The sequence below is a fragment of the Terrapene carolina genome, unplaced genomic scaffold (assembly GCF_002925995.2).
Source record: "Terrapene carolina triunguis isolate 2854851 unplaced genomic scaffold, T_m_triunguis-2.0 Scaffold58, whole genome shotgun sequence".
NCBI lineage: Eukaryota > Metazoa > Chordata > Testudines > Emydidae > Terrapene > Terrapene triunguis.
The window spans coordinates 20,690,485-20,715,179 of record NW_020664409.1 but is presented as its reverse complement, the minus strand read 5'-3'; the positions used below and the strand labels follow the sequence as shown (position 1 = coordinate 20,715,179).

General features: G+C 40.2%; 1 protein-coding gene across 1 annotated transcript in view; it reads left to right on the top strand.

The window, feature by feature from the left end:
* Nucleotides 1–10,754: 10,754 nt before the first annotated feature.
* The window catches only part of DOK6 (docking protein 6), a 250,389-nt gene continuing 236,448 nt past the window's right edge, over nucleotides 10,755–24,695 (top strand). The window contains exons 1-2 of the mRNA XM_026647342.1: nucleotides 10,755–10,793; nucleotides 11,079–11,186. Of these exons, the coding sequence (XP_026503127.1) occupies nucleotides 10,755–10,793; nucleotides 11,079–11,186 (147 nt within the window). The remainder of the gene's footprint in view (nucleotides 10,794–11,078; nucleotides 11,187–24,695) is intronic.

Genomic DNA, 24,695 nt, shown 5'->3' with positions numbered 1-24,695 from the left:
TCCTTTTCTGCAGAACTGCTACCTAGCCATTCGGTCACTAGTCTGTAACAGTGAATGGGATTCTTCCTTCCTAAGTGCAGGACTCTGCACTTATCCTTGTTGAACCTCATCAGGTTTCTTTTGGCCCAATCCTCTAATTTGTCTAGGTCCCTCTGTATCCTATCCCTACCCTCCAGCGTATCTACCACTCCTCCCAGTTTAGTGTCATTTGCAAACTTGCTGAGAGTGCAGTCCACGCCATCCTCCAGATCATTAATCAAGATATTGAACAAAACCGGCCCCAGGACAGACCCTTGGGGCACTCCGCTTGAAACTGGCTGCCAACTAGACATGGAGCCGTTGATCACTACCCATTGAGCCCGACGATCTAGCCAGCTTTCTATCTACCTTATAGTCCATTCATCTAGCCCATACTTCTTTAACTTGCTGGCAAGAATACTGTGGGAGACCGTATCAAAAGCTTTGCTAAAATCAAGGAATAACACATCCACTGCTTTCCCCTCATCCACAGACCCAGTTATCTCCTCATAGAAGGCAATTAGGTTAGTCAGGCATGACTTGCCCTTGGTGAATCCATGCTGACTGTTCCTGATCACTTTCCTCTCCTCTAAGTGCTTCAGAATTGATTCCTTGAGGACCTGCTCCATGATTTTTCCAGGGACTGAGGTGAGGCTGACTGGCCTGTAGTTTCCTGGATCCTCCTTCTTCCCTTTTTTAAAGATGGGCACTACATTAGCCTTTTTCCAGTCATCCGGGACCTCCCCCGATCACCATGAGTTTTCAAAGATAATGGCCAATGGCTCTGAAATCACATCCGCCAACTCCTTTAGCACCCTCGGATGCAGCGCATCCGGCCCCATAGACTTGTGCTCGTCCAGTTTTTCTAAATAGTCCCGAACCACTTCTTTCTCCACAGAGGGCTGGTCACCTCCTCCCCATGCTGTGCTGCCCATGGCAGCAGTCTGGGAGCGGACCTTGTTCGTGAAGACAGAGGCAAAAAAAAGCATTAATCTCTGTGCTACTGCACGTATTATTTTTATTCATTCACATTTATCTACTCATACCTCTAATGCTTTTACAAATTTTAGGCCCAAACTCTTCTGGTGCAAATGGAGGAAACTCTATTGAAGTAAATGGAATTGCACACATTTACTCCAGCTCTGAATGTATTTTCTTAGAACCTGGTCCAGAAAGTATAAAACTTCAAAATATATAGACATGCTCCATCATGTCTGCTTCTTCCATAAAAATAACCTATGAATTAAGAATCCTCATCCAGTATTTGCATTATCCCAATCCCTCTTCCCCTTTCTAAACAGTTGCAAAAGAGCAAAGGTAAATGTCAACAAATGTTCCTGATAGTCAATATATTCAGGAAATGGCAGATCAAGCTGGATCTGTTTCCACAGTCAAGGACCCTCACATGAAATATCCTGCCACCAGCCATCTCCCTTTTAAACATGAGGACTACTAGTTTCCACTGATCACAAATATGAAGGTATCACACAAATTGAGGTGATCACTCCAGTATGCAGATTCCAAACCATTTAGAACATTGTAGGTCAAAATCAACACCTTAAACTAACCATGAACAAATAGGAAGCCAAAGGAGCATAAGGGCTGGTCTACACTAGAAAATTAGATCGACTCAACTATGTTGCTTAGAGATGTGAAAAATCCACACCCGTGAGAGATGATGTTAAGCCGACCTAAGTCCCATGTAGACAGTGCTAGGTCTATGTAAGAATCCTTCCATTGACCTAGCTACTGCTTTGCTGGGAAGTGGATTTACTACAGTTACAGGAGAATCCTTCCGTATGAAGCATCACTTACTCTGGCTTCTGAAGTCTGCTCCAGTGAATGTATTTAAAGCATCCCAAGGCCTAACCTCATGCAGAGGCCTAATGAGGGTTTCCTTAAAGATAATTGTTTGCAGTGTTTTGGGTGACCCAGACAATCCCTATGCTCTCTAATGAACTCACATAGAAAAATAATAAGACAAAAACACCATATTACCTGTGGGTGAACACTTTTCCCAAAATGATCACTTTATATCTGACCTCTCAGTCCTCATCCTAAAAGGAAACCTGAACAACACTTTCAAAAGATGAGTCTGGGAGCTTAAATTCATAAGTTTGGTAGACACTAAAAAACATGGATCAATAAAGACACTGGATTTATTGCTTAGTACAACAATCTCTAACCCATTAACCACCCTTTTCTGTCCTCACTGCAGAAGTGTTAACTGGTCACTTCATCTAGAATGGTCTCTTACAGTATATATTAACTACATATGCAAAACAATCTATTCCACCTTGTATTTAGCTATGACACCGAGTACCTTTCCCAGACTTGAAGAAGACCTCCCTGTAGCTCAAAAGCTTGTCTCTTTCACTAACAGAAATTGGTCCAATACAAGATATTATCTCATCCACCTTGTCTCTCTTAAGGGTAGTTGTCACTGAGACCTTTGGAATGGAAGTATTGGTAGTCTTCACTAATGGGGGCCCAAAGCCTTTTTGCTGAACTTCACCAATTTAGCTCACAAGTTGTAGTGCAAAGCTTCTGCAGCATCTACAAAAACTCAGCAAGTAACATGGTCTGAAATTCAAGCAAAGAAGATGTGAAACTCTGCTTTTTCCCCACAGTGGCAGACAGCTTGGACTAGCTTTCGGTGATCTACAAAGTAATGCAAATTCCTCACAGTGAGGGAAAATTTGACTCCTTATTTAATTGGAGGCCAGCCAAATTAACCATCTGGAACACTTCTGTTGTGCAGGCTATAGCTGATGCTTTGGATCCTATCCCACATAACCATGGCATAAGACAGGAAAAAATATTTTGTCATAGTCAGCAGAGTCTACTGCTACTGCTCTTGCTGTCATCTTTTTTGTTTCCTCTGTCTCAGTTTGAGGTCACCTGTAAAGTATCCATGAAGGACAAAACTGATTGAGAGTGTGTTTAAAGTCCACTGTATTGCAAATATAGAACATATGGTGTGGTTTTCTGTAGGTTGAACTGTATTCTCCTTCAGACCCATCTGTCAGAGCACTGATCTCATTAATCTTTAAGGGTAGATCATCAAAATGGGAAGTTTCATCCCAACCCTAAAGTGGAAGAGACAATTGCCCATTTTACCATTACAGGGTGTAAAGAATCTCAGAGAAAAGACTGACCTTGAAAGAGGTGGGATGGATTGAAAAAGCATATAGGCAGAACCTGAGAAGACTCGCATCCCTGCGAGACAGCACTGTTGAGATTCTCATTACGAAAGGAGCAAGATATAACGAGCAAGTTCTTGCTAAACCAGAAATTTAAACCACTGGAAATCGGGCAGTCATCTGGTTAGCAAACATAAGAGCAAAAAAGCATCAGAGAGCACAGCACTGTTGCATTCAGTGATGTGAAGGGGAAAAAATACTCTATACCTCTGTGTATCCACTTTAACTTGCATATGTGGAGATTTGCCATGTTGTAACATTATAACTGGGAGATTGAACTTGCGGAGGTGATGTTTCAGTGAAATAGCAGTTCCACTGCTGACACATCATTTCAGGAAGTACTGTCTAATGAAGAGGATACATGAAGAAATGACATTTCACTACAGGATATAAAGGGATATGATGGTACGTTGCTTTCCTCATAGGTTAGATAGCATTCCCATTTTCAGAAGCGCAGTTGTCACTTTCCAAACCTGAACAGAGGAACCAGCAACCTCTCTTGTCTTGTGATAAGAAATATACTTGCAGACCAATTCTTGAAGAGCCAATAATTTCTTCTTTTGCCTTCATGTTTTCTTAACTAAACACAAAGTGACACTGTAGTACAATGAGAGGTTTTTAAAAGAGAACATTTGATTTATTGCATGCCTAGCATTCATTTGAGATATTGATTGCATCCCATTCAGTCGTGCTTCCAATATGTCATCCACCTACAGTGCTGACAGGATTTGTCAGGATCCCCAGCAGTACTACAGCTATAATGAAAAAAGGAGGTAGAGGGAGGTTTGACTCTGGTGTTCTTGTTGAGGCATTCAGTAAACCAAGATGTGTATTTTAAAAAATGGGTTCAAAATGACTGAAGTCAAACTAGGACAACGGAGTGCCTGAAGGGATATTATGGCTTCATATATAAAAAAGTCAAATACGTCTTTTCCATGGAAACTTGGTGGAATGAGAATAATCAGTGGGATGCAGTAATGCCACGATACAAAATATATAGCAATAACAGAGTAGGTTGCACTTGTGGGGGAGTTCCACTTTATGGGAAAGAAAGCATAGAGTCAAATAACGTAAAATTTTTCAATGAATCAAACTGCATCATAGAATCTCTATGGATAGAAAGTCCATGCTTGAACAATAAGAGGATAGCAGTAAAATTATACTTCCAAACACCTGACCCGGGTGGCGATGGTGATTGTAAAATGCTCAGGCAGAAAGCTCAACAATAATTTGGAGTTTCAGCTATACTCATGCTGACTGGGTATATGTCACCTCATGAAGGAATGCAGAGAGAAAATGTCTAGATACATTAAATGACTGCTTCTTGGAGCAGCTAGTCTTGGAACACACAAGGGGACAGGCAATTCTGGATTTAGTCCTAAGTGAAAGGCACGATCTGGTCCAAGATGTGAGTATAGATGAACCATTCAGTAATAACATAATGTAATTAAATTTAGCATCATTGTATGAGGGGAATACCAAAGAAATTCACCGCAGTAGCATTTTACTTTTAAAAGGGGAGCTACACCCAAATGAGGAAGCTAGTTAAACAGAAAAGGAACAGTCCAAAAGTGAAATGCCTGAAAACTGCATGGAGACTATTTATAAACACCATAATAGATGCTCAACCTAAATATATACCCCAAATAAAAAAAACAAAAAAATGAAACAGAGTACCAAAAACATGCCACCGTGGCTAAGCAGCAGAGTAAAAAGGCTGTTAGTAGCAAATAGGCATCCTTTCAAAATTGGAAGTCAAGTCTTAGGGTATGTCTACACTACGGGATTACTCCGAATTTACAGAATTCAATTTTTGGCAACCGATTATATAAAGTCGAATGCATGCAGCCACACTAAGCACATTAAGTCAGCGGTGTGCGTCCATGTACCGAGGCTAGCGTTGACTTCCGGAGCATTGCACTGTGGGTAGCTATCCCATAGCTATCCCATAGTTCCCGCAGTCTCCCCCGCCCATTGGAATTCTGGGTTGAGATCTGGTTGAAATTTGCCTGATGGAGCAAAAACCATTGTCGCTGGTGGTTCTGGGTACAGCCTCACCCCTCCCTCCGTGAAAGCAACGGCAGACAACCGTTTCACGCCTTTTTTCCTGGGTGAACTGTGCAGATGCCATACCGCGGTAAGCATGGAGCCCGCTCAGCTCAAGACAGCAGTCATGAACATTGTAAACACCTCGCGCATTATTGTGCAGTTTATACTGAACCAAGCCCTGATAAACCAGGCGGAGAGGAGGCGGCTACGGCAGCGCGGCGACGAGAGTGATGAGGATATGGACACAGAATTCTCTCAAACTGTGGGCCCCGGCGCTTTGGAGATCATGCTGTTAATGGGGCAGGTTATAGCCGTGGAACGCCGATTCTGGGCCCAGGAAGCAAGCACAGACTGGTGGGACCGCATAGTGTTGCAGGTCTGGGATGATTCCCAGTGGCTGTGTAACTTTCGCACGCGTAAGGGCACTTTCATGGAACTTTGTGACTTGCTGTCCCCTGCTCTGAAGCGCCAGAATACCAAGATGAGAGCAGCCCTCTCAATTGAGAAGCGAGTGGCGATAGCCCTGTGGAAGCTTGCAACGCCAGACAGCTACCGGTCAGTCGGGAATCAATTTGGAGTGGGCAAATCTACTGTGGGGGCTGTTGTGATGCAAGTAGCCAAAGCAATCACTGAGCTGCTGCTACCAAAGGTAGTGACTCTGGGAAATGTGCAGGTCATAGTAGATGGCTTTGCTGCAATGGGATTCCCTAACTGTGGTGGGGCGATGGATGGAACCCATATCCCTATCTTGGCACTGGAGCACCAGGGCAGCCAGTATGTAAACCGCAAGGGGTACTTTTCAATGGTGCTGCAAGCACTGGTGGATCACAAGGGACATTTCACCAACATCAACGTGGGATGGCTGGGAAGGGTTCATGACACTCGCGTCTTCAGGAACACTAATCTGTTTAAATGACTGTAGCAAGGGATTTACTTCCCAGACCAGAAAATAATCGTTGAGGATGTTGAAATGCCTATAGTTATCCTTGGGGACCCAGCCTACCCCTTAATGCCATGGCTCATGAAGCCATACACAGGCAGCCTGGACAGTAGTCAGGAGCTGTTCAACTACAGGCTGAGCAAGTGCAGAAAGGTGGTAGAATGTGCTTTTGGACGTTTAAAGGGTCACTGGCGCACTTTACTGACTCGCTCAGACCTCAGCCAAACCAATATTCCCATTGTTATTGCTGCTTGCTGTGTGCTCCACAATCTCTGTGAGAATAAGGGGGAGACCTTTATGGCGGGGTGGGAGGTTGAGGCAAATCGCCTGGCTGCTGATTACGCGCAGTCAGACACCAGGGCGATTATAAGAGCACACCAGGAAGTGCTATGCATCAGAGAAGCTTTGAAAACCAGTTTCATGACTGGCCAGGCTACGGTGTGAAAGTTCTGTTTGTTTCTCCTTGATGAAAACCCACCCCCTTCATTGACTCATTCCCTGTAAGCAACCCACCCTCCCCCTTCGATCACAGCTTGCTTTCAAAGGAAATAAAGTCACTATCGTTTAAAAATCAGGAATTATTTATTAATTGATTTTAAAAAGAGGGAGAGAACTGACAAGGTAGCCCGGGTGGGGTTTGGGAGGAGGGGAGGAGGGAAGGAAAAGGCCACTTCAAAAGTTCAAAATAATGACAGCCTTTTGCTTGGGCTGTCCACTGGGGTGGAGTGGCAGGGTGCACGGAGCCTCCCCCCCATGTTTTTATACGTCTGGGTGAGGAGGCTATGGAACTTGGGGAGGGGGAATGGTGGTTATACAGGGGCTGCAGCGGCACTCTGTGATCCTGTTGCCATTCCTGAAGCTCCACAAGACGCCGGAGCATGTCCGTTTGCTCACGCAGCAGCCCCAGCGTTGCATCCTGCCTCCTCTGATCTTCCTGCCGCCACCTCTCATCTCGAGCGTCCCTCTTCTCTTTACGTCCGTCCCTCCTGTCCTCACGTTCATCCCTCCTGTCCTCACGTTCACTGGCATCTTTCCTGTACTTTGATACCGTGTCCTTCCACTCATTCAGATAGCTCTTTCATCGCGGATCGACTGCATGATTTCTGAGAACATTTAGTCTCATGTGCGTTTTTTCCCCCGCCTTATCTGAGATAGCCTTCGGGATGGAGGAGGGAGGCTTGAAAAATTTGCAGCTGCGGGAGGGAGGGAAAAAAGGGAGAGAAGTATTTAAAAAGATACATTTTACAGAACAATGCTTATACTCTTTCACGGTGAACAACACTATTCACATTACATAGCACATGTGATTTCGGTACAAGGTCGCATTTTGCATCTTATATTGAGTGCCTGTGGCTTTGGTGTTAGAGATCACAGACGCAGGTCCGGGCAACAGAATTCGGCTTGCATGCAGCCATGGTAAGCCGTTGTCTTTCCGCTTCTGCAACCTTCATAAAAGCAGCGCCCTCCTTTCCCATACCAAGCAAAGCCCGGTGAGTGCTGCGGTTTTCCTGTTAACGTGCAGCAGCAGAAACCAAAATAACCCCCCCACCATCCATCCAATTCTGTGGGATGATCGCTTTTTCCCTCCCCCCACCGCAGGGCTGGTATCAGGGAAGATCCCTGCAGAAACCAAACTATCCCCCCATCCAATTCTGTGGGATGATCGCTTTACCCCTCCCCCCACCGCGTGGCTGGTATCAGGGAAGATCCCTGCTAGCCAAATGCGAAAAGCTCAGCGCCAATGCCCCTCCCCCCCCCACCGCTTGGCTAACTGCAGGGAAGGATTTCTTTTCAGCCACAGGCAAACAGCCCAGTAGGAACGGCCACCTCTGTCCCCTTAATTAAATTCCCGTATTTCAACCAGGTTACCATGAACGATATCACTCTCCTGAGGATAACACAGCGAGATAAAGAACGGATGTTGCTTGAATGCCAGCGAACACCGGGACCATATGCTGCCAGGCTTTGTCATGCAATGATACCAGATTACTTGCTACTAGTATGGCGTCGTCAAGTGTCCTACCATGGAGGACGGAATAAGGCTGCACTGCCCAGAAACCTTCTGCAAAGGCTTTTAGAGTACCTCCAGGAGAGCTTCATGGAGATGTCCCTGGAGGATTTCCGCTCCATCCCCAGACACGTTAACAGACTTTTCCAGTATCTGTACTGGCTGCGAATGCATCCCAAGTCCTCAGGGCAAATTAATCATTAAAAAACACTTGCTTTTAAACCATGTTTTATATTTACAAAGGTACACTCACCAGAGTTCCCTTCCATGGCTTCATGGTCTGGGATAATGCTTTGGAAGAGTTGGAGGGTACTTCAGTCAGGCTGAGAAAAAGATCCTGGCTGTTGGGGAGAATGGAGTGCTGTGTGCTCTCTGCAAGCTCGTCGTCCTCCTCCTCATCTTCCCTGTCCGCAGAATCCTCAGGCATGGCTGAGAGTACCCCCTCCTCGGAATCCATGGTCAGGGGTGGGGTAATGGTGGCAGCCCCCCCTAGAATTGCATGCAGCTCAGCGTAGAAGAGGCATGTCTGTGGCTCTGACGCGGAGTGACCGTTTGCCTCCTTTGTTTTCTGATAGGCTTGTCTGAGCTCCTTAACATTCACGCAGCACTGATATGAGTCCCTATTGTGGCCTCTCTCCATCATGCCCTTGGAGATTTTTTCAAATGTGTTGGCATTTCGTCTTTTGGAACGTAGTTCTGCTAGCACAGAATCCTCTCCCGATATAGCGATCAGATCCAGTACCTCCCGTACGGTCCACGCTGGTGCTCTTTTTCGATTCTCGGACTGCATGGTTACCTGTGCTGATGAGCTCTGAGTGGTCACCTGTGCTCTCCACGCTGGGCAAACAGGAAATGAAATTCAAAAGTTCGCGGGGCTTTTCCTGTCTACCTGGCCAGTGCATCCAAGTTCAGATCGCTGTCCAGAGCGGTCACAATGTTGCACTGTGGATAGCTCCCGGAGGTCAATACCATCAAATTTCGTCCACACTGACCCTAAAATCGAACCAGCAATGTCAATTTAAGCGCTACTCCCCTTGTCGGAGAGGAGTACAGAAATCGATTTTAAGAGCCCTTTATGTCGAAGTAAATGGCTTTGTTGTGTGGACGGGTGCAGGGTTAATTCGATTTAATGCTGCTAAATTCGATCTAAACTCATAGTGTAGACCAGGCCTTAGTGAGGAAAATGGAAAGGAGCATAAACTCTGACAAGTTAAGTGTAACAGTATAGTATCACAGGCTAAGAAAGTGTCTATGTCCTTATCTACTTGATCTTCAAATTCTAACAGCAATTTTTTTAAGTACATCAGAAGCACATCCTGCCAAACAGTCAGTTGGGCCACTGGACAATTAGGGTGCTAAAGGAGCACTCAAGGAAAACAAGGTAATTGCAGAGAAGCTAAATGAATTCTTTGCATCAGTCTTCGTTCCAAAGGATTTTGGAGAGAGCCCCACAGCTGAGCCACTCTTTTTAGGTGACAAATCTGAATAACTGTCCCAGATTGAATATTAATAGAGGACAATTTGGAACAGATTGATAAATTAAATAGCAATAAGACACCAGGACCGGACTGTATTTACCCAGAGTTCTGAAGAAACTCAAATATGAAACTGCAGAACTACTAACTGTGGTTTGTAACCTATTGCTTAAATCAGTCTCTGTTACAGATGACTGGAGGGTAGTTAATGCAACACCAATTTTTAGAAAAAGCTCCAAGGCAATCCTAGCAATTACAGGCCTGTAAGCCTAACTTCAGTACCAGGCAAAATTGTAGAAACTATAGTAAAGATCAGAATGATCAGACACATAGATGAACATGGTATGTTGAGGAAGAGTCAATGTGGCTTTTGTAAAAGGAAATCATGCCTCCCTATTGGAATTCTTTGAGGGAATCAACACAAATGCAGAAAAGAGTGATCCAGTTGATATAATGTATTGTACTTTCAGAAAGTCTTTGATGAAGTTCCTCACCATAGGCTCTTAATCAAAGTAAGTAGTCATGGGATAAGAGGGAAAATCCTCTCATGGATCAATAACTGGAGATAGGAGAAAGGGTCAGAATAATACCATAATGCCACGATATATATGCATTGTACTAAATACTGTGTGCAGTTCTGGTTGCCCCATCTCAAAAAAGATACATTAGCATTAGAATAGGTGCAGAGGAGGTCAACAAAAATGATTAGCTTCCATTAGAGGAGAGATTCAAAGACTGGGACTGTTCAGCTTGGAAAAGAGACAACTGCGGGGGGATATGATAGAGGTATATTAAATCATGAATGGTGTGGAGAAAGTGAATAGGGAAATGTTGTTTACCCCTTCACATAACCACAAGAACTAGGGGTCACCCAATGAAATTAATTGGCAGTAAATTTAAAATAAACATAACAAAGTACTTCTTCACATAATGCAGTCAATCTGTGGTTCTCGTTGCCACAAGCTATTGTGATGGCAAAAAGTATAACTGGGTTCAAAAAAGAATTAGATAAGTTCAGGGAAGATAGGCCCATCAATGACTGTTAGCCAAGGTGGTCAGGAATGCAATCCCATGCTCTGGGAGTCCATAAACCTCCAACTGTCAGAAGCTGGGCCTGGACAAGAGGGGATGGATCACTCAAAATTGCCCTGTTCTGTTCATTCTCTCTGAAGCATCTGGCATGAGCCACTGTCAGAAGACAGGATGCTGGGCTAGATAGACCAGTTGTCTGACCCAGTAAGGGTACTCTTAATGTCTTTAAACTGAGGGCTGTTTTATGGGAATTTCTTCCCATGGATCAGCTGAACCATATAATTTAGGACTCTAATGTAAATGAGCTTACATAAGAAAGAGAGAATAATAGAGTTCCTTCATTTTGCTTGCAGATTTTCAGGCGATGCTGGTTGGTTTTCAAGAAGGCTTCTAGTAAAGGACCCAGAAGGCTAGAAAAATTTCCAGATGAAAAAGCGGCGTATTTCAGAAATTTTCATAAGGTAGGTCATGCCTTCCCACAAGTGCACATCTACTTGGGCATAAGGTGCTTCTGATATGTAAACTCTGGAAGAAGATAGCATGACCAAGGTGAATGGTGTGATCCTGAGATCACTGAAGTCAATGGTAAAATTCCTATTGATGTCAATGTTGAAGAATCAGGCCTTTATGTTTCTGTCCAGATAGGAAAAATAAGTTTATTCTCTTTGATATAAGTATCTGATCTCTACATTAATGTTTGCCTTGAAAAAATGACACTGAATTTATTAAAGTTTTGTACAAGGGTGTTTATGTCAAATATTCAACAATTATAAATTAAACATCAAACCAATTTCAGAAGATGCTAAATGTACCAGTTGTAAGTTCTAGTGAGATCAACACTGTTGGAATATTAAACATAATTTTCATAGAAGATTGCAAGGTTTACAGAGTATGTCACAGTGGGGATTTTTCTGGGGGGTTTTTTGAGAAAAAAATCAGCATTATTACTAAGTTGGCAGTCTTGATTGAATGAGCTCCTTATTGCTCTCTGTTTGTCACAATCAGTTCTGTGGAGGAACCCAAGATATTTGAGAAAGGGCTTTCCTTTCCTTTCACTCCAAATATTGTCATTAACTCGCCAACTGATGCAGCAGTGATGTAATAATAAAATTACATAATACTTGGCATTCATAGATTCATAGATTCTAGGGCTGGAAGGGACCTCGAGAGGTCATCAAGTCCAGTCCCCTGCCCTCATGGTAGGACCAAATACTGTCTAGACTAATCCACATTTCTATAACCATCTTCCATCCAGGGATCTCAAAGGGCAGGATAAACATTTGGATTTAACCTCACAACAGCTTTATAAATTAGATATTACCTCACAGTTAGACATTACCTCTTTAGCTCACAGTTGGTCAAACTGAAGCACAGAGGCGACTTACCCAAGATTGTACAGTGAGACCATGAAGGACTCAGGAGTAAAAATCCAGATCTCCTGAGATCCCAGTCTTGTGCTTTCCATCACAGGAGGACAAATTCACATTTCAGTTCTGATGAACTGGGTCCACCTTTTGGCACCTGTCACAAGGGAAACAGATCAGGTGGGTCACCTACTATTTCCTGGTGGATATTTGTTCACCATCCCATCCTCCTCCCCCCAACACACAAATAATTTGGCATTAGTGGAAATCTCTGTTAATGAGAGGCCCAACACTCGTATAACAATGATGCTGTGGGTTAGGATCAGAGCTGTGTAAGGAATTTGCACGTTGCGTAGTGCAAGTCACTGCTCTAGTATTCTCATTCTTAGATGTACCAAGTCCCCACCAGGCAAAAATAGTCCTCCTCCTCTTTAAAATGCAAGTGAGACAGTTTGAATTGGAGACATAGGGCATACACCTGGGCTGCTATTATTGCCTATTTAAATTTTCTTTAAGTAACATTGTAGTTTTTGATATCTAAAAATGACATTGCTAGCCCTTCATTAATCAGAGACAATTATGTCCACTTTTGTTCATTTTACTGCACTAACGTGATTCCTCTATATCCCTTTATGTACTTTATATTCCATTTATTTCCATCAAATATCCACAAATGGCTCACAACTGACATCAAGAATGACTTGCATAGAAAACAGTTGTGATGTCACAATAAAATTACATTTCCAGATAGGGAAATAAGGAGTAGGAGTAAACAAACTCTTCAGAAGCAAAGATCTCTTTTACTTGAAAATGTCTTTATTAATGAAGAAAGCAGGATAGGATTTTAAAAAACAGATACAAATGACTAATATTTAGATAGTACCTTTCATCCAAAAGGCTCCAAAAGCACTTTTCAAGCTGATTTTTCAGCCATATATTTTATAGAAGAAACAATTATCTAATCGGGCAACTACTTAACAGTGCATCAAAATAGTATAGTCCTGTAGGACAGGATGTGGAGAATAATACCTTGTCCTGTTTCCATGAGTGGTGGAATTTTAGGCAGGTGGAATATAATTATCTAAGGAAAAATTTAATCAGGTCACCAGGGTGACATCCCCACTTTGTAAAAATTGTCATGAAATCATTACACACCACAAGCAGTCAGGAGTTAGAGAGTTTACTTCTCATCCACAACAACATTTCAGAAAGCTTCCATGAGGCACTAGCAGCTCATTAAGAAGAGCTCAATGGCAAGTAGTCAAGTGGGACAACTTGGTTTCTTTCTTTCTTGGATTTGTTTAGACATCTTCTGTTCCTTGTGTCAGACTGACCCCTCGGAATGGTTTTGATGTGTCATCTTGGTGTGACTGGTATAGATATTACTTTTACAGATTACCAGTCATTTTCTGTTGGAGTTTATCGCTCTCTCTGCAGTTGTGATAACTGTTTAGTTAGTATTCTTATTTATTATTTGTATTGCCATAGTGTGCAGAAGTCCTCGTTAGACCAGGATCCCATTTGCTTGGTGCTGTATTCTTGTTTTGGTATTTCTTCGGTTCTAGTTTCTTGGCACATAATTCTTTTATAGCCAATACACAATTGATTGTCTTTGGCTCAAGAATTAAGATGTTAACCATAAAGTTTTTTTCTTTGTCTCTACACTTGAGATTTTAATAAAGTATTGTCAGTTGCACTGTAGCATTCTAACAATGCTAAATATGGATCCTTTTGAATTTTTGCTATTTGGACAAACTTCTGCTAACTCATTTTGATTGTGTAGTAAGGGCTTGAGGTGATGTGCTTGAACTAATGTATATATAAAAAGGATAAAGTGAATCTCACAAATTTAATGTCAGTATTTGTTATTAACTCATCTAGAAACCCAGCGGGAACAAATTATGAAATGTAACATGTTGTGCAACTACTCAATTTCAAGAAAAAATAGAATGATCTGCTATTCAATGGCAATCTTTCCCATTTAATTCAAATAGATCTGCACCAACTGCAGACCAAGAGCAATTGGGAATATCATGTAATTTCAGAGGTTATTTTGCATTCTGATTCCTTTATTGAGTGCATATTTCACCCATGGATACCTTATCTTTGATGGCAGCATGCACAACTGTCCAGAATGCGACATTTCAGACTCTGTTCTTGTATTTCTCAGTACCCACAGGTGCATTGTTGATTATGCTTAGCATTTCTTAACTCATGCTGTATTGTATTATGACACAATGTCCTTTGTGCAGAAATTTCATCTGTAGTCCCAATATGCTTTTGTGCTTGATAACTGGTGGTGGTGGTTGTTTTTCCTGTCTGTCATCTGTCTAGGTTTAATCTTTCAATCTCTTGTAAAATCAGGTCATTTTCTATTTTTTTCAGCTGGTTTTACCAAACTTTTTCAAAACAGGTAGCACATGAATTATATTTACTTCAGTGTCTTTTTTCCGAGTTCCTTGCTGTCACTATTTATAGTTGTTCTTTAAAGCATACTGGCATAAAGAGCTCCTTACCAAGCCTATGTTTCACAGTTAAGGAAGCTTTTGCAATTTCTTGATCACTTTCTGAATTTTAGGTGGTACTTAGAACAGTGGTTTCTTTAATATGGTTTTTAGTGGTTTATGGCATGTCTTCCCTCAGCTGATTTCTTCCTATTAATATATTTATGAAACAGCTCCCAACAATGCACAACATTGTCAGCATTTCTTTTTTAATCTGAGCATACTTCTGTTGTGTTTAAATCAGTGCTTAGGATCTATTCGCCACTGGACAGTTGTCTTGGACAACAACAGTCCCCAGTCCAGGTGATCTTGCACTGATTTTAGGCTCTTTGTTAATATCGAAGTAGTTCAGAACAAGTGGTTCCCTGACAAATTTAAATTCCCTAAGGCATTTTTCTTACAATCGTCCCTTGATGATTGGTACTGTCCTCAGATGACATTGTAATTTGAACATTTATTTGTGAAAATTGAGTGATTTTTTGTTTGTTTGTTATAAGATGTGAATTTTAGGCCTCCATTTTTAGGCTCTTTCTATATGCACAATTACCTCCCTTCTGTCCATCGTCCTTTTTAGAACATAAGAACAGCCATACTGGGACAGGTCCATCTAGCACAGTATCCTGTCTTCCAACAATGGCCAATGTCAGGTGCCCCAGATGGAATGAACAGAACAGGTTATCATCAAGTGATCTATTCCCTGTTGCTCATTCCCAGCTTCTGGCAAACAGAGGCTAGAGACACCATCCTTGCTAATAGCCATTAATGGACCTATCCTCCATGAATGTATCTAGTTGTTTTTCGAACCCTGTTATAGTCTTGGCCTTCACAACATCCTCTGGAAAGAGTTCCACAGATTGACTCTGCGTTGTATGAAGAAATACTTCCTTTTGTTTGTTTTAAACTTGCTGCCTATTAATTTCATTTGGTGACCCCTAGTTCTTGTGTTATGAAAAGGATTAAATAACACTTTCTTATTTACTTTCTCCACACCAGTCATGATTTTATAGACCTCAATCATATCCCCCCTTAGTCATCTCTTTTCCAAGCAGAAAACTCCCTGTATGATTAATCTCTCCTCATATGGAAGCCGTTCCATACCCCTAATAATTTTTGTTGCCCTTTTCTGAATGTTTTCCAATTCCAATATATCTTTTTTGAGATGGGATGACCACATCTGCATGCAGTATTCAAGATGTGGGCATACCATGGATTTATATAGTCAATATGATATTTTCTGTCTTATTATCAATCTCGTTCTTAACGATGCCCAACATTCTGCTCGCTGTTTTGACTGCTGCTGTACATTGAGTGTATGTTTTCAGAAAACTATCCATAATGACTCCAAGATCTCTTTCTTGAGTGTTAACAGCTAATTTAGAACCCATCATTTTATATGTATAGTTGGGATAATGTTTGCATTTATCAACATGAATTTCATTTGCCATTTTGTTGCCCAGTCACCTAGTTTTGAGAGATCCTTTTGTTGCTCTTCACAGTCTGCCTGGGACTTAACTATCTTCCCTAAACATACTTCCCAAATAACTGATCTCATTCATATAATCTGGAATGTATTCATATTCAAGTCAAGTTTCTTTTCACTGGCATATTGCAGAATATTTCAGTATTTTATTATATTGTTGCTTATGTTTGATGCCAATCAGCAGTTACATCTGCCTCATTTAGAACCTCAAAAGTTTGGGAAATTATTATTATTATTGTTGATTATTATGAATATTAGTAACAATGGTTGACTGCAATTTCAGAGGGAAGTTGCTTAAACATATATCCACCAAAAGAAGGATTGGAAATTCTCGGTTTTGCTCTTTCTATATTGCATCAGTCTTGCCTAAAAACCTTGGCTCATATCCAAGCCTGAAAATTCTCTTTCATTTTGAAGTCTAGACACATCTTCCTCAACTGTTTTAATGCATAGTGCTCATGTTTTCTTATTTTAAAACCTCTGGATCCATCAAATCATTAACTTGTTTGGTTTTGTTATAGTTGCCATCCTGTTAGCCCATACGTTGAAATATGAACTAAATAATACCATCTGGTCATGTTCATTTTTCACTTTACCTGTCAATGTGAATTGTCAAAGAGAACTAAATAGCTTCCCTTTAAAGATTAAGTCCCTTTAAGTTGTCTCAATTTCTAATCACTAATCAGTTTTGAAAATCTTGACCAAACTTCATAAAGTTTCATCTCCAAAATAATTATTTTGGACACTATCCAAAGAGAGATTTCTTACAGTAATGCTGATCCACCATAAACAATAGCATCACAAATATAGAAAGATAATTGTCTAAAAAAATTTTTTGAAAACGTGGTTGATTGTTTTTTGAAATTCCTAAACAAATATCTCTAAAGAGCCATTAATATGATGATTACTTTTATAAACCTTTTCATTCTTAGGCTGATAGACTTACTCAGATGCATCTGTGGTTTTCAAAATGTCCCTCTGAAGTTTACTAAGGTTGTGGAAACTTCAACTCCTGAGTAAAGTTTTCAAAAGTGCCTAAGAACATAAGAATGGCCATACTGGATGAGATCAATGGTCCATCTATCCCAGTATCCTGTCTTCTGACAGTGGCTCATGCCAGATGCTTCAGAGGGAATGAACAGAACAGGGCAATTTTGAATGATCCATCTCCTCTCGTCCAGGCCCAGCTTCTGACAGTTGGAGCTTTATGGACTCCCAGAGCATGGGATTGCATTCCTGACCACCTTGGCTAACAGTCATTGATGGGCCTATCTTCCCTGAACTTATCTAATTCTTTTTTGAACCCAGTTATACTTTTCGCCATCACAATAGCTTGTGGCAACGAGAACCACAGATTGACTGCATTATGTGAAGAAGTACTTTGTTATGTTTATTTTAAATTTGCTGCCAATTAATTTCATTGGGTGACCCCTAGTTCTTGTGGTTATGTGAAGGGGTAAACAACATTTCCCTATTCACTTTCTCCACACTATTCATGATTTAATAGACCTCTATCATCCCCCCCCCCTCCTCCCAGTTGTCTCTTTTCCAAGGTGAACAGTCCCAGTCTTTGAATCTCTCCTCTAATGGAAGCTAATCGTTTTTGTTGACCTCCTCTGCACCTATTCTAATGCTAATGTATCTTTTTTGACATGGGGCAACCAGAACTGCACGCAGTATTCAGTACATTGCGTTTATATCATGGCATTATGGTATTTTCTGTTTTATTATCTGTCCCTTTCCTGGTAGTTCATAACATTGTTCGTTTTTTTGACTGTCACTGCACTGCAGAGAACTATCCACAATGACTCCATGATGACTTTTTTGAGTGCTAACAGCTAATTTAAACTGTATCATTTTGTATGCGTAGTTGAAATTGTTTTCCAATGTAAATTACTTTGCATTTATCAGCATTGAATTTCATCTGCCATTTTGTAAAAGCAGCAAAGAGTCCTGTGGCACCTTATAGACTAATGTCCTGTGGCACCCTATGACGTCATGCGTCCGACCAAGTGGGTATTCACCGACGAAAGCTCATGCTCCAATACATCTGTTAGTCTATAAGGTGCCACAGGACTCTTTGCTGCTTTTACAGATCCAGACTAACACGGCTACCCCTCTGATACTATCTGCCATTTTGTCACCCAGTTTTGTGTGATCACTTTGTAACTTTTTCAAGTCAGCTTTGGACTTACCCATCTTGAGTAATTTTGTATCATCTGCAAATTTTGCCACTTCTCTGTTCAACCTTTTTTCCAGTTCATGTATGAATATGTGGAAGAGCACAGCTCTCTGTACAGATCCTTGGGATACCCCACTATTTACCTCTTTCCATTGTGAAAAATGACCATTTATTCTGACCCTTTTCCCTATCTGCAGTCACTGATCCATGAGAGGACCTTCCCTCTTATCCAATGACTCATTGTTTGCTTAAGAGCATTTGGTGAGAAGGCTCTTAAGCTAATGTCAAACAGTGGTTTTCAAAAGCTTTCTGAAAGTGAAACTACACTATATCAACTGGATCAATCTTCTCCACATGCTTGTTGACTCCTTCAAAGAATTCCAATATATTGGTGAGGCATGATTTCTCTTTACAAAAGCCATGTTGTCTCTTCCCCAATATACCATGTTCATCTATGTGTCTGATCATTCTGATCTTTACTATAGTTTCTACCAATTTCCCTGAAACTAAAGTTAGGCTTGCCACCCTGTAGTTGCTAGGATCCGCCTTTGTAGTCTCTTTTAAAAATTGCCATTTCATTAACTACCCTTCAGTCACCTGGAACAGAGACTGATTTAAGTGATAGGTTACATATCACAGGTAGGAGTTGAGTGGGGGAGAGATAGTTCAGTGGTTTGAGCATTGGCCTCCTAAACCTAGGGTTGTGAGTTCAATTCTCAAGGGGGCCATTTAGGGATCTGGGGCAAAAATCTGTCTGGGGATTGGTCCTAGTTTGAGCAGAGGGTTGGACTAGCTGAGGTCCCTTCCAACCCTGATATTCTATGATTCTAGCTTCATATTTGAGTTCCTAAGTTCAGAACTCTTGGGTGAATACCATCTGGTCCTGGTGACTTATTACTGTTTAATTTATCAATTTGTTCCAAATTGTCCTCTATTAATACTTCAATCTGGGACAGCTATTCAGATTTGTCACCTAAAAAATATTGACTCAGGTGTGGGGATCTCCCCATATCTTTTATAATGAAGACTAATACAAAGAATTTGTTTAGCTTCTCTGCAAGAACCTTGTTTTCCCTGCGTGCTCCTTCAGCACCTCTCTTGCCTGTGGCTCCAATGACTGTTTGGCAGAGTTCCTGCTGCTCATGGTACTTTTGCTGTTAGTTTTTGTGTCCTTGGCTATTTGCTGTTCAAATTCTGTCTTGTACTGTCACAACTGATTTGCCAGAGTTTGCACCCTTTTATTTTTCCTCATTAGGATTTGACTCTTTTCAGTAGTGACTCAGGCCCAGATTTGTAAAGGTATTGGGTATTGCCATGCTAAATGCTGCAACCCCTAACTGATCTAGGAGTTTAAAAGGGAGATTCTCAAATGTATTTAGGCACCAGAATTTTGTTTACAGTGGCGATTTGGCACCTAAAGACCTTTTAAAAATCTAGCCTTAAGTGCCTAATTTATTTTTGGAAATGACACTTAGGTGTTGCAATGCTGAGCATTGCAATGCCTAAATGCTTTTAAAAATCTGGGCATAAGTCATTATTGAAAATGGGTCTTAAGCACTCTTGAAAATCTCACCTGCTTCTTCCCCCCCACTTTAGTCCTGTGTTTTGAAAATGTTGTAGTTAACCTGTGAGATGAGAAACCATCTTTACTAAGTTTATTTAGAGGTTGTGGGAAGATGAAAATATATATTAGTCAGGAAATAGCTGCCTTGGAAGTGGTAACTGATTAAAGTGAACCTCATTTAAATGAGTAATCGTTTGCAGAATAACTTAATATACTGAGTGTTCTGCACACCAAACCGTAAAATTTAGAGTAATTATCAGCCCCTTTTAAATATACAGCTATCTGAATAATGTCATTGTTCAAAACAGGCATTCTGTGAACCAAAAAGCAAATTACAAAATATAATTGGAACTGTGCAGTAATAAAGCTATTAATAGAGTTTCAGTACATCAAAGGGCAGAATATAAACTAACACAATGAAATCCCCTTCAACTAAGAGTGTATTAAAGCAATACAATTGTTTTCTCCCCTCTACAGTGTAATTGAGAAAGCACCATTCTAACATGCTGACTGAAGAGTAGGGACCTGACTGAACTCTTACAAATTTAGGCCCGAATGTTGCACATGAATACACATGTGTAGTCCCATTATCTACTCTTGTGTGGAATTGTTTGAAGGATTGGGGATGTTGTTTTGAATTAATTGTAAGGTAGACAGGGCAGTTAGATTTAAAAAAATGTATACAGAAAAGAAAAGTTGTCTCACCAAGTGCTTTCATATAAAACAATTAAGTCGCAATAATAACAAGTCAGATGGCCTAGGTGGCCAAACTACTGTATCTGATTTTTATATAGTCAGACGAATTTCTTTAAAAAAAAAAAAAAGAGAGAGCAATACGATCATAGTCGTGATTAGTTGGCTTTTATACTAAATAGGCTGTTATCTTTAAGACCCTTTAATCATTTTTTGCACAATTTGAAGGATGTGTAGTGAATGAAATGGAATTATTGCATGAAGAGAAAAGATTGTCTCATAGTTAAGGCAGTTGAATACTGCCCTGGAGAATTAGATCCTATCTCTGCCCCTGCCACAAAGTTCCATTCAAGCAATTTTTAACCTAAACTTTTCACAGGTATCACTAATTATGTGTGACTTGTTTTCTGGGTGCCTGACTTGGGACCACAGGGTCTAATTTGCTGGAGTGCGGAGCAACTAAAGTCAATGGGATCTTGGCTTTGAACATATAAAGTACTGTCTAATGGTAAGTATGCTGAAAAGTCAGGTACTATGTGTCTCAAATCAGGCATCCAAGTTAATGGACAAATTTTGATCTCAGTCTCTCTTTGCCTCTGCTCTTTATCTGTAAAATAGAGATATTACCAACCCTTCACCTTACAGAGATGTGTTATGAAGATTGACTGTGAAACATTCAGATACTATATTGATGAGCAGCATAGAAAAGCCCATGGAGAAATTAATAATTCTTTCTTTGGGGCAGGGTTTAAATAGTGTGCAGTAAAGGCATGGTCCAACACATTGAACAATGAGCATAAATATTGAATAACAGCTCATTCACTGAGCCCTGTTCATCATGTGCACGGAATAAGGCAGGGGTCCTATGGAAAAAAATAGAATGTGATCAAGTAATAAAGACTGTATCATAATGCATATGCACTAGGGTATGAATAAAGCTTGCAGAGGTAACCTTAATTCTAGTATTTCCTAGCTTTGGGATGCTTGACTTTGCAACCATAACATTCTTTTACCATAGAGTTGTTTTTTGTTTGTTTGTTTTTTTAAAGTGTATAACAGATTAAAGGAATTTAACTACTCTGTTATTATCCAAGTAGGAGAAGTGAACAGCATAAACAGGAAAAAGTAAATTTGAACTATTTCAAACTTAACCATCTAACATACTATCAGTAATACTAGTAAGGAAATTTTGTTTTTTAAGCATGTATGACCCCCTTTAAAGCTACATTGCATTCTGTTAGGTGAATCATGGAATGAGTATAGGTTTCTCAAATGGGAACGCGAACAAGAAATGTCCTTAATAGCAAACAGGTACAAACATCACATCCAAACACATTAAGGTTGAATATGATGCTGGGGAAGACATTTAGGTTTATTGTCACTTTCAGTCTCTGTGGTAGTAAAGAGAGACTAAATATAACAAGCCTTATGCGTATTAAAAGGCTCATTCAAGCATTTTGTATGTTTACTGCAAGAGAGTCCTTCTAGAGTAAATAAAAAAGAACAATTTATTATGAATATTGCTATAGAAATTCTGTCTCTAATTTTTACTACTTCATAGAAGGAAATTTGAAATTCAAATCACTGGCTGATGAAGAATGCTATTAAAAATGCATTAGGGTTGAAAATGTAGCTGTAGATAATTGTCATAACAGATAGTCTAAACAAATTTATCCCCAACGACAATTAAGCTAAAAGAATTTTCATATAATCAGCTACTAAATTTCATTTAATTTTGAAAGCAGATGCAATAGAAACAATAAAAAGAAGTTTTAGAAGAATAAATACTAGAAATGTCAAATTAAAAAAAATGCAGAAATCCCAGACAAAGGGTTGTACTTTCATTCCAGAGTCTTTCATTCATTTTTCTCAAACCACCATGTGCTTCCTTTCTCAGCAGCCCCATGTCTCAGTATCTTTTGGGTTTCTAATACAGAATATCCTCCTCTTTTTCAGGCAATTTCTAAATGAAATTAGTACAGAATTCTGAAAGGCAGAATATTTTTAACTTCTTTGTGCTGCTTCATATATTGTAATGTAAAATGCTTGATATAAAAACCTTTTATATCTTTTACCCAATTGACTGTTGTAGTTTTCGTATATACTATAGGGAATTCCACAAGTAATATAATATGATTAATTTCTTGTACATAGCAACTATAATGATTGTAAATGCATACATTGGTTGCCTTTGCATTTAGAGTAAAAGATTCCCAGGTCTTGTCTTCATGTACAATGCTACAGGGGTGCAGCTGCACTGCTGTAGCACTTTAGTGAAGATGCTACTAAGCCGACAGGCGAGCTTCCTGGCAGCATAGTTAATTCATCTCCCTCAGAGATGGTCCTAAGTGCCTAGGTCACTGCATTGCAGAGTGTGAACTGCAGAGCACAACAATGTGTTGCACTCTATTCCTGGCCTGAGTGGACATTGTTGGTGTGAACTAAAAGGTACGTTGTTCACATTATCATGGTCCACACTGTGGTTAGACTAGATATAGCCAAAATCTCTCATATTGCTTAGGGCTTGTCTACAAGAACACTTACTTTGCAGCAAGCTGGGGTGCAAATCTATCCTGCCCTGGCCTGCTGTGCATTTAATGTCCCTGTGAACTCTGCTGCTGCACATTAAATGTTCCATAGTGCGCTTTAATTTACTTTCCTTTCAAAGAGGGTAGATCAAATTTCACTAAAAAACTTTTAGTGTGTGGCAGCAGGGTTCACACGGACACTTAATGTGCAGCAGGCTAATGAGGGCTTGATTTACACCCCAGCTTGCCACCAACTAAGTGTTCACTTAAGGGCTTGTCTACATGGTTTGAAAATGTTAGACTTATTTATATTTATCACAATGTATTTTATAAGGCCACCGATCCTGCAAAGATTTATGTGCATGATTAATTTAAGTGCATAGAACTATTTGTGATTATAGTTAAATACATGCTTAAGTGATTTGCTGAATCAGGCCCCAAATCTCTTAATTTATTTGTCTGAGGAGACACATCAGTGCTAGATGCTAGGCCCTGATTCCTCAATGAGCTCCACATAGACAGCATCCTTTTGAAGTCAGTGACACTACATGCAGGATCAGTAGTCTACCTTGACCGACTCAGAAACTTAAATTGTGGTTGCAAATTATGCCCTGAATTTTGTACACCTGAATTTTGCAGGAGTCAGTTAAAGCCATGCCTGTCCAACACAATATACACATATGTGTCTCATTTTAATTTGTCTGATGAAAAACTTTAAAAATCATTGGGGCAAATTCTCACTTTATTTAAAATGGGGTAAATCAGACTTATGCTCTGACCGTTGCATGATTTCACAAGTTCATCTGTGCAGACTGTACACCTACTCCTACTGAAGGAAACTGTGTGTCTGGATTTACATCATTTTAAGGAGCAGAATTTAGCAGTTCAGTAGTTCCAAAAACTATTACGTTGTTAAACCCTAATGAAAATATTCTGCTATACATACACAAGTGAATTTTTAGACACAATTTGTTCTAAAGTAACTTCAAACTTAATAAACAGCTGTTAGTGACAGATCTGGAGTTCTGATAATGGTGTCATTTTTAGCAAACCAGGGGCAACATTTAAAAGTTGGAAAAGTATATTTACTTTTGATTTTACTCAAACTGAAATTTCACACATCTTTCAGGGGGAAAAAAATCACGTTTGGATTCAGATCAATTATGAAAAGTTTGGACCCAAATGGACTATTGGAGAGCATTATGATGGATGAAAGATGGAAGCTGACTGGCATACTCTACCAGTATTGTCATACTGTAGTAATCTAAATATATTATTAAAGGTGAAATAATTTCACCATTTATGAAGTTCATGTATTATTGTCAGCTTGGATGATTACGCTAAAATGATCAGTTCTCCATTTCTGTTTCTCAGACAAAAGCACAATGCTATTGTGTTTGCGTTCCCATCACATCAGGGGACTGATCCGTTTTAGAAAACATCTTTATTGAAATTTGGAATGAAGATAATGAGATGTTTGCTATTCATATTTGGTTTTGTTTTAAACTCCCTCTTCCCCACATCCTCAAAACTACTTTATTTTTCAAATCTAAATTTGGATTCTAAATTGCAAGGTTCTTTTAACCAAATTATGCCTTATTTAAAACATTTCCAAACTTTCAATTCTCCCTGAGGTTTTTATATTTTAATCATGC